Genomic DNA, 12856 nt, shown 5'->3' on the forward strand with positions numbered 1-12856 from the left:
TTTTTTTTTATCACACTTGGGACTTGTGTGTGGAGAATGAAAAGCCTGTGTGTACCAGGTACTAACTAGAGTATGACGACAGAGATCGCGTGCTGGAAATGAAGAAGACCGTTCCAGACAATTGGTATCCGACTTGGTGGATATATGTAGGTGGAGTGAGTGCGCGCGATAAGTGGTTACGATACAAAAAGAAGTGTCCATAATGTCTGTATTGCATAATGGGAATGATGACGATGACATCAGAAATAAAAAGATTTGTATTTTGTTCATTAGTTTCTCTTCTTTTTCGAGGTGTGAAACTTGGCAGGGCAACAGGACTAGTTTCTTGGGAGTCACACCGATCCCACCGCAACGATCAAATTAGACGAGTGAATCTCTTGTTGCTTTTTCTTTTTTCTCTCTGTTAGCCCCTAGAGTGCGATCATACCAATTGGCATCGTGGATGCTTCCCCAGCACACTATGCCCTATTGGGTGGGGTTAATCTCACTTGGGGACGACGCTAGACTCGAAAGGGGCAACGGCAGTGGAAGGCAGACGCTTCGATGCGCCAAAACCCACGAAACTGGCCGTTATTTCCTGATTTTATTGTCATCGTTGAATCCGCCCTGTCAGTCTTAGTTGGGAATTTTAAAATATTTTAAAATAAAAATAGCACATAAAAAAAAAGAAAAGAATCAAAAAAGGTACACATTCCTCACCTGTTCCAATTTCATCTTTTTTTCTCCCCTACTCCCGTTCTCAGAGTCAGATCACATTCCAGATATTCCTAGTGCGAAGGGTACCTGAATAAATTCCAACCTCCTTGCTGCGTGCAGTGTCGTGCCTGCAACTTGCCACCTGATTGCAACCTTTTTTACTCTGGTTTCGACTACAGTCTCGTCCTTCTCTCTCTCTCTCTCCACTCTTTCCTTTCCCCCCACCCCACTGTTGATTTGCACTATATCTCCGCACATTCCAGCCCTGATTGAGATTCTGTCTTCCCTGTCTCAACGCATCCTGCCCCCTTTTCTTAAATTCATTCACAGTGTGTACTGACTGGAGGGAAATGAGCTGGTCAAACGTCTTGTGAAACATACATGCAACGTTCAGGGGGTCACATCCAACGAGAAGCAGACCCATTGTTATTTCACTCGACCGTCCCCTCGGTGTGTCGATCCCTCTGTGTTTATTCTCTTGAGAGACCGCCTTGACCCTGTGGTGCAGGACTTAGACACTGACACCGTTGAACTTATTTTTTACTTACATTCTTTTTTCTTTTACTTTTGTCCCGTCTCTGGACCTTAATTTCGCTGAAGCATTTATTCGGTGTCAATTACCGGTACCGCTTTTACTGCTGCGCAGACCCTTACGTGCGATGCTTGCCGTGTCTTTGCGACCTTGCTAGGACTGAGAACCTGTGCGCGAAGCGAACCACGTACAATGACAGCTATGGCGATGGAAAAGCCCGAAAATATAGTGGCTGCGGGCCAAGGCCCAGCGCCCATGAAATTTTCCCGCTACCGCTCGGTGAGGAAGGCTGCGTCGCAAAAGCCACACCCAATGCACCCGCCACCGGTGTCGACTCTTCCAAGTCTCCCAAGCGCATCGCGGCCCGGGCTGCAGGATGGCGCAGCTGCGGTGGATGGGACGAACCCTGCGATCAAGAGGAGCATGTCGCGCTACCGGCGTCAGAGGGCGGCGACAGAATCATCCCCTAATGCGCCTCCACTACCGGTCCCGGGGGACCGTGTCCTGGCCCACCGAGCTAAGCCACACGTGGACGTGAATGGTGCTGCGGTCCAGAAAACCTCACGCGGCAGTCCGGATGATGCCAAACCGGTGGATGCGTCGTATAACGCGGTGTCGGCAAGAGCTGAGAACCGACGGAGGGCGTTCAACGTGGAAGAAACAACGGTGAATCCCTTCCTGACCGACAGCGAGGAAGACGAGGACGTGCGCCAAAAACATCGCCAGGATGCGATGAATCGCTTGACAGGAGAGGATAGAAAGCCTTCAGTACCAGCCCCACATCGGAGACACACGACGCGGGAGAGAGACGTCAAACGGCCAGCGGAGCGGCCTCCGCGCAGGGATGTAGAAGGTCCCACAAGCCGGCGTGCCAGCCACGACTCGAAACGTCTTTCGAATAAGGAAATGCCTATGCCTGCGCGCTCTATAGATACAGCGAACAAGGAGGTCACAGCGATCGACACGAGTGTGGGAAATCGCTTCCCCGGGATTGATGCGCCTGTCTCCGCAGTCAATGCCGGCGAGCGCAGGGTTGTTGTCCAGTATAGGAAGACGTCCCTGAATCTTCGCGTGACCCCGTCCACAACAGCTCAAGACCTATTGTTCCTAGCCGCAGATTGTCTGGCGGGCCAGATTGACCCACCAAAGTTTATCATGATGGAATCGTTTGGGGAACTCGGACTGGAGCGGCCCTTGCGCACATACGAGTGCGTCCGGGAAGTCATGAACTCATGGGCTCATGATCAAGAGAACTCGTTGATCATTGTACCCGCGGCCAGCCTCGACGCCCTCTCTTTATTGGACTCGCGACACGCTCCGAGTGAACAGCCCACAGATGTGACGCTGCACATGTATTACTCCCAGCGCCCGCGCAAATGGGACAAGCGTTACATTACATTGCGGGCGGACGGACAAGTCACTCTGTCCAAGAAGGAGCATGGCCAAGACTCAGTGAACGTGTGCCATCTCTCTGACTTTGATATTTACTCGCCCACGTCCCGCTATCTCTCGAACAATGTGAAACCGCCAAAGAAGATCTGCCAGGCAATCAAAAGCCAGCAGAAATCCAGCATGTTCCTGACGACGGAGAATTTTGTCCATTTCTTTTCCACCAATGATAAAGCAGTCTCCGATACCTGGTACCGAGCGGTGCAATCCTGGCGCAGTTGGTATTTGGTGACGAAGCTCGGCGCAGGCAGCCCAGCAGACCAGGCAGATGTCCCCGCCGATGCAGGTGATGCCTTACCTAGCCATAAGAAGCCCTTCAAGCCTTTGCTGAACTTAGATTCTCCTCTCAACTCCGGTGCGGAGAATAGCGACTCGGCGACCGATCGTCCAAAGGCGTCCAAGACTAAAGAACTGTTTTCCAGGAAGAAGAGCACGCGAGAGCACGTCCCGCCACCCTCGTCGTTTCCAAAAATGCTCTCAGATGAAAGTGACTTGTCTGCTGCACAGTCGTCGGATGAGTCCCCCTTTGCCTCCGGTGGTCTTCTGGGTCGAACCTATACACAACGCCAACGTGCGATGAAGGAGAGGGAAGAAAAGGAGAAGAAGGCGACTGAAGAACCATTTACTAATGGCCTTGTCGGTGCTGTGGATACGCGTCGTCAGTTTGCTGGCCCCGGCAGTCGCGCTAATAGCCGACCAAATAGCCGCTCTAACACAATGACGTCGACGCACGCGCCAGACCCCAGTGGCATGGTGAAACGGTCGCAATCCGTAAAGAATAAGCCGCTTGTCGACCTGACTCCTGTCTATCAAGAGCCTCCGCAGCACACTCGTAAAGGACGGGGGTTCACGGTTGAAGCTGGAAAGCCCCTGGTGGACGCTGCGACGGGACCGGAGGTCCCTGGCGGGATTGTAATTCCATCTGCGACGACCTGGCGACGACCGGAGGTGCCGTCGCCCACCGCAGACGCTCGGACCCGAAAGCGCTCCAATACCAATCGCAGCGCCAGTAGCCAGCAGCGCCATCAGTACTCACGTACCGCGCCTACGTCTCCGACAACCCCTGTGGATCCTTTGCCGTCTCGCGAGGAACCATTCATTCCAAACAGTCTTTTGGCTCGTTCTGCACCGGGTGCGGCTGTGCCTGGACAGCCGAAAGGCCATGGAGTAGCCACTGGAGACCGGAACGCTTCGAAGCCGATGCTGGATATGTCCCCAGAGAACCCTTTTGCGGAAGGCAGCCTGCTCCGTGATCTGTAGCTTTTTCTTATCTCTTATGATGATGACATACACCATTTTGTCCAAGCATTGGATGCTCATTTGCGAAGGGCGTTGGGTTGGTTTCTGTAGTTGACTGCATCTCGGAGCTTTTATTCCTGATCTATACCAAGTTTTCGTGGATTTGTTCAGATGATATCCTCAGTTGTTTTTGCTGACCGACTGATTCTGTTTGCTAGTAACAGTTAAACTGACAAGCACTTAGTGGCTGACCATGATCCAGTGTTCGGAATACATATACTTGAGACATCAAATGATTGTCTAAGTTGATACCCTTGACCAATACATTTAACCATAAGTATATGTAAACACAACGTTCTCGTAAATTAATCTATAACTCAATATAAACCACAACCAAGCCAACAGAAAACACAATAAACCCCTAAACCCCCTCCACCTCGCTAATAAAACCCCTTATAACCTCCGCCGTCTCCCCAGGCATACTATAAAACGGCGAATGCGAAGCCTTCAACCTCCCCGTCAAGACCGGAAAAGGCGCACTCTCCCTCATCATCTCAACCAGCATCTCCTGAACAGGAAGCCCCAGCGCCCGATCCTCCTCACAGAAGATATAAGCACAGGAGATATCCCGCCAGGGCTCATAGTTGACACTCTCCGTATACGCCCCAATGCAACTATGCGTTAACTGCGCCTCCGCTTCTGCCAGCATCTCGGGCGAGAGGTCATGGTAGAAGGATTCTCTGGCGGAGGTTGCGCGACAATATGAGCCCTACATAGAATACCCTATTAACCCCCATTCCCCAACACCCAGAAAAACAAAAGAGAAAAAGAAAAAGAAAAAGAAAAAGATACAAACCTCCAAAACCATATTCGCAGGTCTAAACTCCCCCAAAACCCCAAACAGACTCTTCCCCCTCGGTACCAAGAACGCAGTCATATAAACCATGAGCACAACCCCGCCTTGCAGACCCCGTTTGCCGCGATCTTTCTTCCCGAAGCCTTCGGCCGCGTTGGAAATTACAAGGCCGCCGTAGGAATGGGCGATTAGGACGACGTCTTTGCCTTCTTGGTCGATGAGCTGCGAGAGCGTGTGGCGGAGGTTGGTGGTGTCGTCGGTGAGGGTTTTGGTGGGTGGTTCTGCGCCGTTGGTGGGGTGGGCGATTGTTTGGGTAGGGTAGCCGGCTTTTTGGAGGGCGGTTTGCAGGTGGATTAGGCTGGTGGGTGTGTGCCAGGAGCCGGGGGTTAGGAGGAGGGTTGGGGGGTGGGTGGATTGGGACATGGTTGGTCTTTGGGTGGTTGTTAGGGTGGTTGAGAAAGGGTGTGTTGATAGATGGGGAGATGAGCTGGGTGGGTTGGGGTTTTTATATTCATGGTTGTATGGATGAATGAGGAATCTGAGGTTGTATGATGCGATTCACCGGGTATACCGGCATATTTGAGATTGGATAGCAATGGTTGTTTTTGGGGTCGAAATGTTGTAAATTGGATTGTTTGGTCGCAGTGTCGAGGCTATGTTCAACTATCTTCCTTAATAGATTAGGGTTCGGACTCCGATCGTACCTGGAATACGAATGGGCCAATTAAATCGAGTAATGTGGGGCGTATTAGCGTATACTATAACGGGTGCAGAAGCAACGTGATATATATATTACCGCATTAGAATCTTTACCTACGGTTCTATATAACAATTATGGTAGTTTGTAGACCCGCGCTGAGTCCAGCTCCGTGACAAAACTGATATTCAGTCTATGTGGGGATGCTGACAGGACGGCCGAGATTTAGGAGAAGCAAACGTAGTGACCGGATATGGTGATTAAGGCGCCCGATCAAGTGGAGATTACCACTAATGATAGAAGCTGAAGAATCCACAAGAGGTCTGCCTTTGTGACACTTACTCCCTTCACCGTCTGAAGCAGAGGCAATAAAGTATGTCGTGGTGAAGAGGGACTTTTAAGTATAGAAGGAGGGGGGAAGACGGCGCTAAATGCAATGACTTTTTGTCAGATAGTTTGAGGCTGTAGCATCGCATTTCCTCTCCATACCTGAGGCTCGATGAAGCTTAATACCAAAGCGTTGGATATGGAGATAATGTCTCATACCACTTTGACCAAGTACTAGTGGTTCAACCCGATTTAGGCTTGCAATGAACCATAGCCTGGAATATTAACACCGTTACAATCTCTCAGATTTAGATTAAGTATCGTGGATCTCACTGAGGGGAGTGATGACCTCAAGCCCCTGGGTTCCATTCCAGAGAATCATTGTTTTTATTCATCGTCTCGGATTTACTACCTGGGCGCTAAGGGACGATTTTAGGGTCATTGTGTTATAATTATAAATTCTAGGCTGCTGCGCGGGCCAATACGAATCACATGACGGCCTCCTAGGTTAAGAGCTCCTTCTGAGTTGAACAATGAACACATTTCGGAAACATGCAGAAGGGAAGTCTTTGCAGGATGTGAAGGTTAGCGCCTATTCAAAGTTACGTGCCCACCGAGATCGCAGCCAAAGAAATCCCTCCAACTTTCAATTAATTCTGCACTTGGTCAAGCAGCCGGTCGTAATGCTCCACTTCTGTGTGATATGCGGCGTGCTCATTCGCCGTACCTCTTTCGCGCCTGGAGTACTACCAGATGACGACTTGCAATGGTATCAACAGCTCCACATCGGTTTGTCTTGCCTGATCAGCCCTTAATTGCGTCGTTGAGGAGTTAATATGATACAGTGTGGCGCCGTGAAATCTCAGATACGGCGACTCTGAGTGGTGTTGGATATATCGACTCCGACGACAGAGTAATTGCGCCTCTGGGTCCTGAAAGTTCTTATCGTGACGCTAGTGTAACCTTTGAAGAATACATCCCTTACTACGAGGGTTCCCAGCTCCCCTGGAGCTTTTTCTTCCATGCGACATGCTGGGACATTCTGCTACAGAGGGTTCCTGAGGGGCTATCAGACCTTAGTAGATTTTCGTCCATATTTCACAATGTGCTGTATTGTACTACCTGGAGTCGGCACCGCTATGTTCGGCCAGGTCACGATTTCGGAGGCTCGATTCAGTTCCAAAAGCCTGCTGGCGACCCTATCAGGAAGATCATTGCTGAGGGGTATAGTTATCTTCTGGCTGAGCCCTTGCAACCTCAGAATATGGCAGAGATATTACGCATTTGTGGCGGGCACAAAGTTTTCACAGTGCCTACCCGCGCCCCAATCATACGGTCATCTCAAGGGTCCAGGGATATATTCTCTCGTCTTCCCCTTGAAGTGTTGTATATGATTATCGAGCTGCTCCCCTCTAGTGATATCGGACGTCTCCGATTGGCGTCAACATCAACTGCCCATGTGACACGTCCCACATCGCTCCCTCAGCGGTTCTGGCGAAGTCGATTCCGCCCAGATTTTGAAATGGGTTTTGCAATGCCAATTGAGGCTACAATAGATGAAGATTGGCGAAAGGCTTACTTCGCAATTCGGCATGCCTTGTCGAGCCCTTTGGACTTTGCGTATCTTAAGAATCGGCAGAGGATGTGGAATATTGTCACTGTCAATGCGTCCTTGCTTGCTGAACACATGAAAGGCTCTGGCTTGAGTGGCGATCTACACAATGATAATAATGATTCATGTCCAAAACTGCAGAATGGACTCAGCGAGCTTGGTCGAGGACAAATAATTACAACCCAGTTTTCTACAAGTTGCCACGAATATCTACATGTTGGAAGCAGGAAACTTTCTGATACAAGCATTGTCTTGCCGGTAAATGAGGGTGAAGTCCGTATAATATGGCTTTCTATGATCTGTTTCAACTCGCAGAAGTTCATTGCAGGCGTTCGCTTCCAAGCCTTGGACTCTCCTACTCAAGGTTACAGGAACTACTCCCTCGGATATATCTCGCGAGGATCTGAAGTCAAGGTGGACATTCCCCTTTCACATCGCATTGCGGGGTTTGAACTAGCCACACGTGTGAATGGCGTTGTGGGGATGAGAGTGGTCTTACAGAAAGGCTCTGACAAGTCTTGGACTAGCTGGGTAGGCGACGTTGGGGATGGGGACCCAAACATTGCTTTCGGAATGTTGTCATTGACGAAGGGGTTACAGAGAGCTCTAATCGTTGCTGGATTTGATGTAAGTCTGATAGTCTACGAGGGGCTCCAATGGCTAACCGCTCTGAAGGCATTTAAAATGCTAGATTTAGCCATACTTCGGGAAGCACCAGCTAGATTGGAGGATGTGCCATTGCAGCCTTTGTGGACACCAGTCTGTCCAAGGGGACCACTGACACCCGCCCTGCAGTATTCTTCGCGCGGGTCATTCAATGCAATGCTGGTTATGGACTTTGGTGGTAACCATGGCCAAAACCTCGCTCATCTCACAAGGATAGTGGCACACATTCAGGAATACTCAGCTCCTATCGTTGGTCTAACATTTTACTTCGATAACCAAAAGAATATCCATTTTGGCCGTCAAGGTCGAATGGAGGTGTCGTCCTTCTTTGACGGGCCTGCGGGGGAAAGGGTGGTCAGTGTTACATACGAGCGGGCTTCTACGTCCTGTGGAATTGTCACTCTTCAGGTACGTCAACACATTTCTTTATAGTATATAATTCTGACCGTGTGTCATTACTGGCTGTCAGATTCACACGAACTATGGGAATACGGCCGTTTTCATGCCCAATGAACTTCGAAAGTGGCCTTCGACAAAGCTCTCCGTTCCAGCGCCCCCAAATACTCCATCCGACCTTTCCCTACAAAGACCTAGCACAGAGTACTCTACCGAAACACTTCGAGCTCCAGAGGACCAGCAGATAACAGGTTTCGCGGCCAATCTAGAGGTACGTTCATAGCCTACTACGTAGTAAGAACCCACTATAACATGTGTGATCAAGGCTAGCAATCACTCCTTCCAGAGCTTTCATTTGCAACATGAAAAATTGGATTCTAGTCTGTCCTTCCCCAATGGCGTGGGGCGTATGTTAGAGTCTACTTCCTCACCGACAAAACCAGCCCCGCCGCTGGGGTTCGATTTGATATACGAAAGATCGAACCACTGTATGGCTTACACGTTTGCGGATCTCCATGGAGTCCAGAGAATATTGTTCTCCAAAGGCGATGATGGGCGCCCTCGCGGGTCTAATGAGATTTCTGGTCTGTGGATAGAATATTATGGATCCCGACGGCCAGTAATTATCGGACAGTGGATTGCTGAAGGAAGTTCTTTGACCTTTGAGCAAGGGGAGAGAATCACCGGAATAACACTATTAGTAACTAAGGATACAATGACCTATCGTGACAGATATCATCTCGGCCGTGTTGTTCAAGTGTCAATATTCACTTCTACGCGCACCGAAATGTACCCAAATGACAGCTCACTATCGATGGACGAACATAATATCCTGCGGTTTCAAGAAAGCCGTCTGGAAGAGCTGGTAAGGAGACCCGATAGCTTCCTATGTTTCATATATCACTGTATTTCTCACTTTGGTCGCCTAGTCATCTCTTGCCTGGATATTTAATGACGTATGGGATTATCCACGCGTCATCTACAGCCCCAAGGCCAGCGGGTCACAATTATTAACATGGGATCCATTCAAGATCTCTGTTTATCGTCCATGGATTGCACCGCAAAAGGCTCTATTCAAAGAAACCAACCAGGATGATATTCTTTCGTCTGCTACGGGGTTCTACGGTGTTAAACATCCGTATGTTATAGTAGGACTACGGCTTATCTATGAATCCGGTGTTTCTATAGACATAGGTGATGTCACCGGACCTCAAGCTCCAAGATCAATAGAGCTCGACCGGAGTGAGAGTATTATTGGAATCGAGCTGTTTAAGGATATGTTGGGCCTTGTTTCGATAAATGTATGTTTCTCGGCCTCTTCAAGGATATAAATACTAACCAGTGATTCAGTTTCACACCGTACATCGGGTCACTGGGCATAAAGCTATTCGTGGGCTTATCGACATATCTCCTACTGAGGTAACGAGACCCGGGATGGGAGGCTCCATCCATCGCTATCATATCGACATATCCTCGGGGCTTCTTAGGCACAATAGCCTAAGCTCCGACACCACCGATAAAAGTGAAGAAAATATACCCTCCGGCGAAGTGGTTGGGCTCTGGGGCTTTCTAATGCCAGATCATGGCCTTTGTATCGGTCTTTTGCTTTTGCAAGCCGAATGATTTCGCAGAGGATGAAACAGTTACTGGTTATCACTGAGGGTGAAGTTACTAGGGTTAAACTTCTACCTAATTCATTTGGAGTCCATCTGTGCCTCTGATTGTCCAGACATACAGCATTTCCTTAGATGTCGTTAGGAAGGCTTAACCGCATGCACATAAACCAAATCTTCTTGAAGCAACGCTGATACCATGGCCCACCAGGAGCCATTTAGGGCTGCCTTATGTGCTTGCTTTCCAATTACCCTTGAGCTTTCTTCATAAATACCTTTCCTCCCCAGCGTCTTCTTCCACATGGCGATATGCCCTCAGATTACGAGGCCCATGTTCTGGCATATTTCACGGATATCCCCATATTTCTTCCAATTCTAGCATCATTCATCTCTATTCAAATATAGCCACGGCTGTGCTTTACTTCTAAATTCTCTTCTTTCTATTCGTGTCGTAAATTACTACTAGAGACCCATCCGGTTCATGCAACATGTTGAACTCTATGCATTTTATAACCCCCCATCTCCTCTCTCAAGCAACTATGGACTTTTTCCTGTTCAAGATCATTCAGTGGACACCAATGGGGCCTCAGCAGCCATTTCCAATTATTGTCTACTCAAAGCTCTTTGCACGAGCTCTTGTAACGACTTTCATGCTGTGAGTACTCATTTCCGTGGTCCAACCAGGTCATGACTATTTCCATACAACTAGGATGAAAACACAAAAGCATTCAATATTGAGAGCACTGTAAGGTATAAAAAAGCGTGTATTGTTACATTAGAGCAAAACTGGTTGGGGACAGAGTTGACAAAGAAGTAGGATGAGAATATAGCCACGAGTATCAAACAAACAATAAGAAAGAAGAGGATGAATAGGTCAACAGGCCTTTAACATCTTTCTAGGATCGCGAGCTACGTTCATTATGTCCGAAACCTTGACTCTATATCCTTTTGGACGACCAAGATCAAACCCTCGGGCCATCATAGCTCTACGTGATTCAAGAGTGGTTGAAGCAAAGGAGCCGCTACCCATTGATCTCATATCTCTTGGGCTCACGGGACTGCCTACTCTTGTAAATGGAAAACGGAATTCTGTGTTGTTGATGACAGTTAGTAACGCTACCCAAGAGTGAGTCTAACACAGAATAGTAACTCACCGTATCTACATATTTCGTTTATAGTGGTAGAACTTATCCTCCATGCCCGGTTTTGGTGATCAATTTGGTATGGTATCCCTGTCTGTCTGCGGTCAATTACGTAGCCACCAAATGATTTCGAGTTGCATACCTGGTGCATGTCCTGCGACGCCGCTCGATAATACTCAGTTGTACCTCCAAAGAGATAGGCCTCAAGGAACCTGCCGGACTCCCCTACCGTACGAGAACCGTATCCTTGAACGGTGATAGTAGGGGGTGTATTCACACGGCCATTGCGGAGGAACGTCACTAGAAGGTGAGCGCCTACTTCATGCGTAAACATGGTGGCGAAGAGAAACTGGAAATTCCGGAAGTTTTGGCCGTCCTGCCCGCAGGCTGAGGCGACCATATCAGCCGTCCTCTAGTATAATATATCAGCGTTGAACTTCTTATAGGTATTGACGATCATACCTGTCCATTGATACATATCATGTGGCTTCTCGGATCGAAGTCTTTCAAGTGTCCCATCCATCCCCCCCGTGGATGGCATCCAAGCTCGTTCGGGTTGTTCATTGTAAAGTCCACGATGACTACGGGAAACTGTGCCCGCACCTTGGCTAGAAAGACATCAACCCAGTGCTTTGCGATATCTTTATTGCCCTGGAAGTGGGAGTTTTCATCCATCTCGTGGTCAATTATCAGAGCAAGTTGGGTAAGATAATGGCGTCCATGAGGGCTTTCCAGGATAGAAAGGGCGATATTGATGGCAGAAGCAACGTAAGTGTACACAGGAGTGTTTGGGGGATTATCCTCCCATCCCAAACTAGGATCACTTGAGCGGCGGGTGAACACGACAAAGTTTGCTATGCTCGCCATGCTTCTCGCAGTCGATATCTGTCCGAGGCCAAAAGAGTAATAGAAACTTAAAGGACTTTGCTGTTTGAACAGTGATCTTGGATTACCAGACAAGACCACGCACGGTAGGCGCCGTACTTATAGAATTTCTGGCTTCAATATCATAATGAAATAGTTCAATGTATAATAGATTAATATGCCCTACTATCAAGTAGTCACGGCGCGTACGCTATGCATTAGTCTCTCTTCCTGAACCAAAATAGCTTTGGCGGCTTCTGGTGATGTCCAGTCGCAGATTATCGCGAGACATCAAGCGCCTGTTGCAACCCAAGCCGTAAGCGCTTGGTGGGTAAAAATAATATCTCTTCTAGTCGCACGTTTCGTGATCCTGCATTGACGGGCCAGTTACGATCAAAGGGTGTCAAGATAGTGTTTCAGCCTCGTCAATCCGAAGCCGAAGAACAAGGCCAGACCACAATATGCCATAATGGACCATCTTATATCTTGATTGATTGGTGATTAGGAGTCGATAATCACGCTACTAAATATAGATTGTCCCATTGCCATCAATGCTGCCCAGGGCCAAATTACCTTTACACCAATTAGGCTTATACATTTTAGCGAGCCTGAAATGACCAACGTTGATAATGGACATGATTAACTAATATAGGGCTAATAGTCGAGAGCTTCCTTCAATTGATATACGCACCTTTTGCACCCGTTGGGAAAGTTCCAGGATAACGATTACCCCGCACTTAAATATTCCGAGGCGCTTTCCACCCTCA

General features: G+C 48.6%; 5 protein-coding genes across 5 annotated transcripts; 3 read left to right on the forward strand and 2 right to left on the reverse strand.

Moving 5' to 3' along the window:
* Positions 1-1420: 1420 nt before the first annotated feature.
* AO090102000288 (uncharacterized protein) lies at positions 1421-3937 on the forward strand (the record flags this gene model as incomplete). Its single annotated transcript, XM_023236892.1, has 1 exon — positions 1421-3937. One exon carries the CDS (start codon positions 1421-1423, stop codon positions 3935-3937), a length of 2517 nt encoding a protein of 838 aa, XP_023091754.1.
* A 400-nt stretch (positions 3938-4337) lies between these two features.
* Positions 4338-5195, reverse strand: AO090102000287 (alpha/beta hydrolase; the record flags this gene model as incomplete). The annotated part of the gene is made up of 2 exons (XM_001822442.1): positions 4338-4685; positions 4773-5195. The coding sequence occupies 2 exons, from the start codon at positions 5193-5195 to the stop codon at positions 4338-4340; spliced, it is 771 nt and encodes a 256-aa protein (XP_001822494.1).
* A 1284-nt stretch (positions 5196-6479) lies between these two features.
* On the forward strand, positions 6480-8836 carry AO090102000286 (F-box domain protein; the record flags this gene model as incomplete). Its single annotated transcript, XM_023236893.1, has 4 exons — positions 6480-6585; positions 6642-8482; positions 8544-8741; positions 8801-8836. 4 exons carry the CDS (start codon positions 6480-6482, stop codon positions 8834-8836), a joined length of 2181 nt encoding a protein of 726 aa, XP_023091753.1.
* A 124-nt stretch (positions 8837-8960) lies between these two features.
* AO090102000285 (uncharacterized protein) lies at positions 8961-9716 on the forward strand (the record flags this gene model as incomplete). The annotated part of the gene is made up of 3 exons (XM_023236894.1): positions 8961-9335; positions 9400-9608; positions 9701-9716. The coding sequence occupies 3 exons, from the start codon at positions 8961-8963 to the stop codon at positions 9714-9716; spliced, it is 600 nt and encodes a 199-aa protein (XP_023091752.1).
* Positions 9717-11296: 1580 nt separating this feature from the next.
* On the reverse strand, positions 11297-12092 carry AO090102000284 (uncharacterized protein; the record flags this gene model as incomplete). Its single annotated transcript, XM_023236896.1, has 2 exons — positions 11297-11323; positions 11688-12092. 2 exons carry the CDS (start codon positions 12090-12092, stop codon positions 11297-11299), a joined length of 432 nt encoding a protein of 143 aa, XP_023091751.1.
* Between the last annotated feature and the right edge of the window lie 764 nt (positions 12093-12856).

Source organism: Aspergillus oryzae, chromosome 4 (assembly GCF_000184455.2).
Source record: "Aspergillus oryzae RIB40 DNA, chromosome 4".
In the NCBI taxonomy this organism is placed as follows: Eukaryota; Fungi; Ascomycota; class Eurotiomycetes; order Eurotiales; family Aspergillaceae; genus Aspergillus; species Aspergillus oryzae.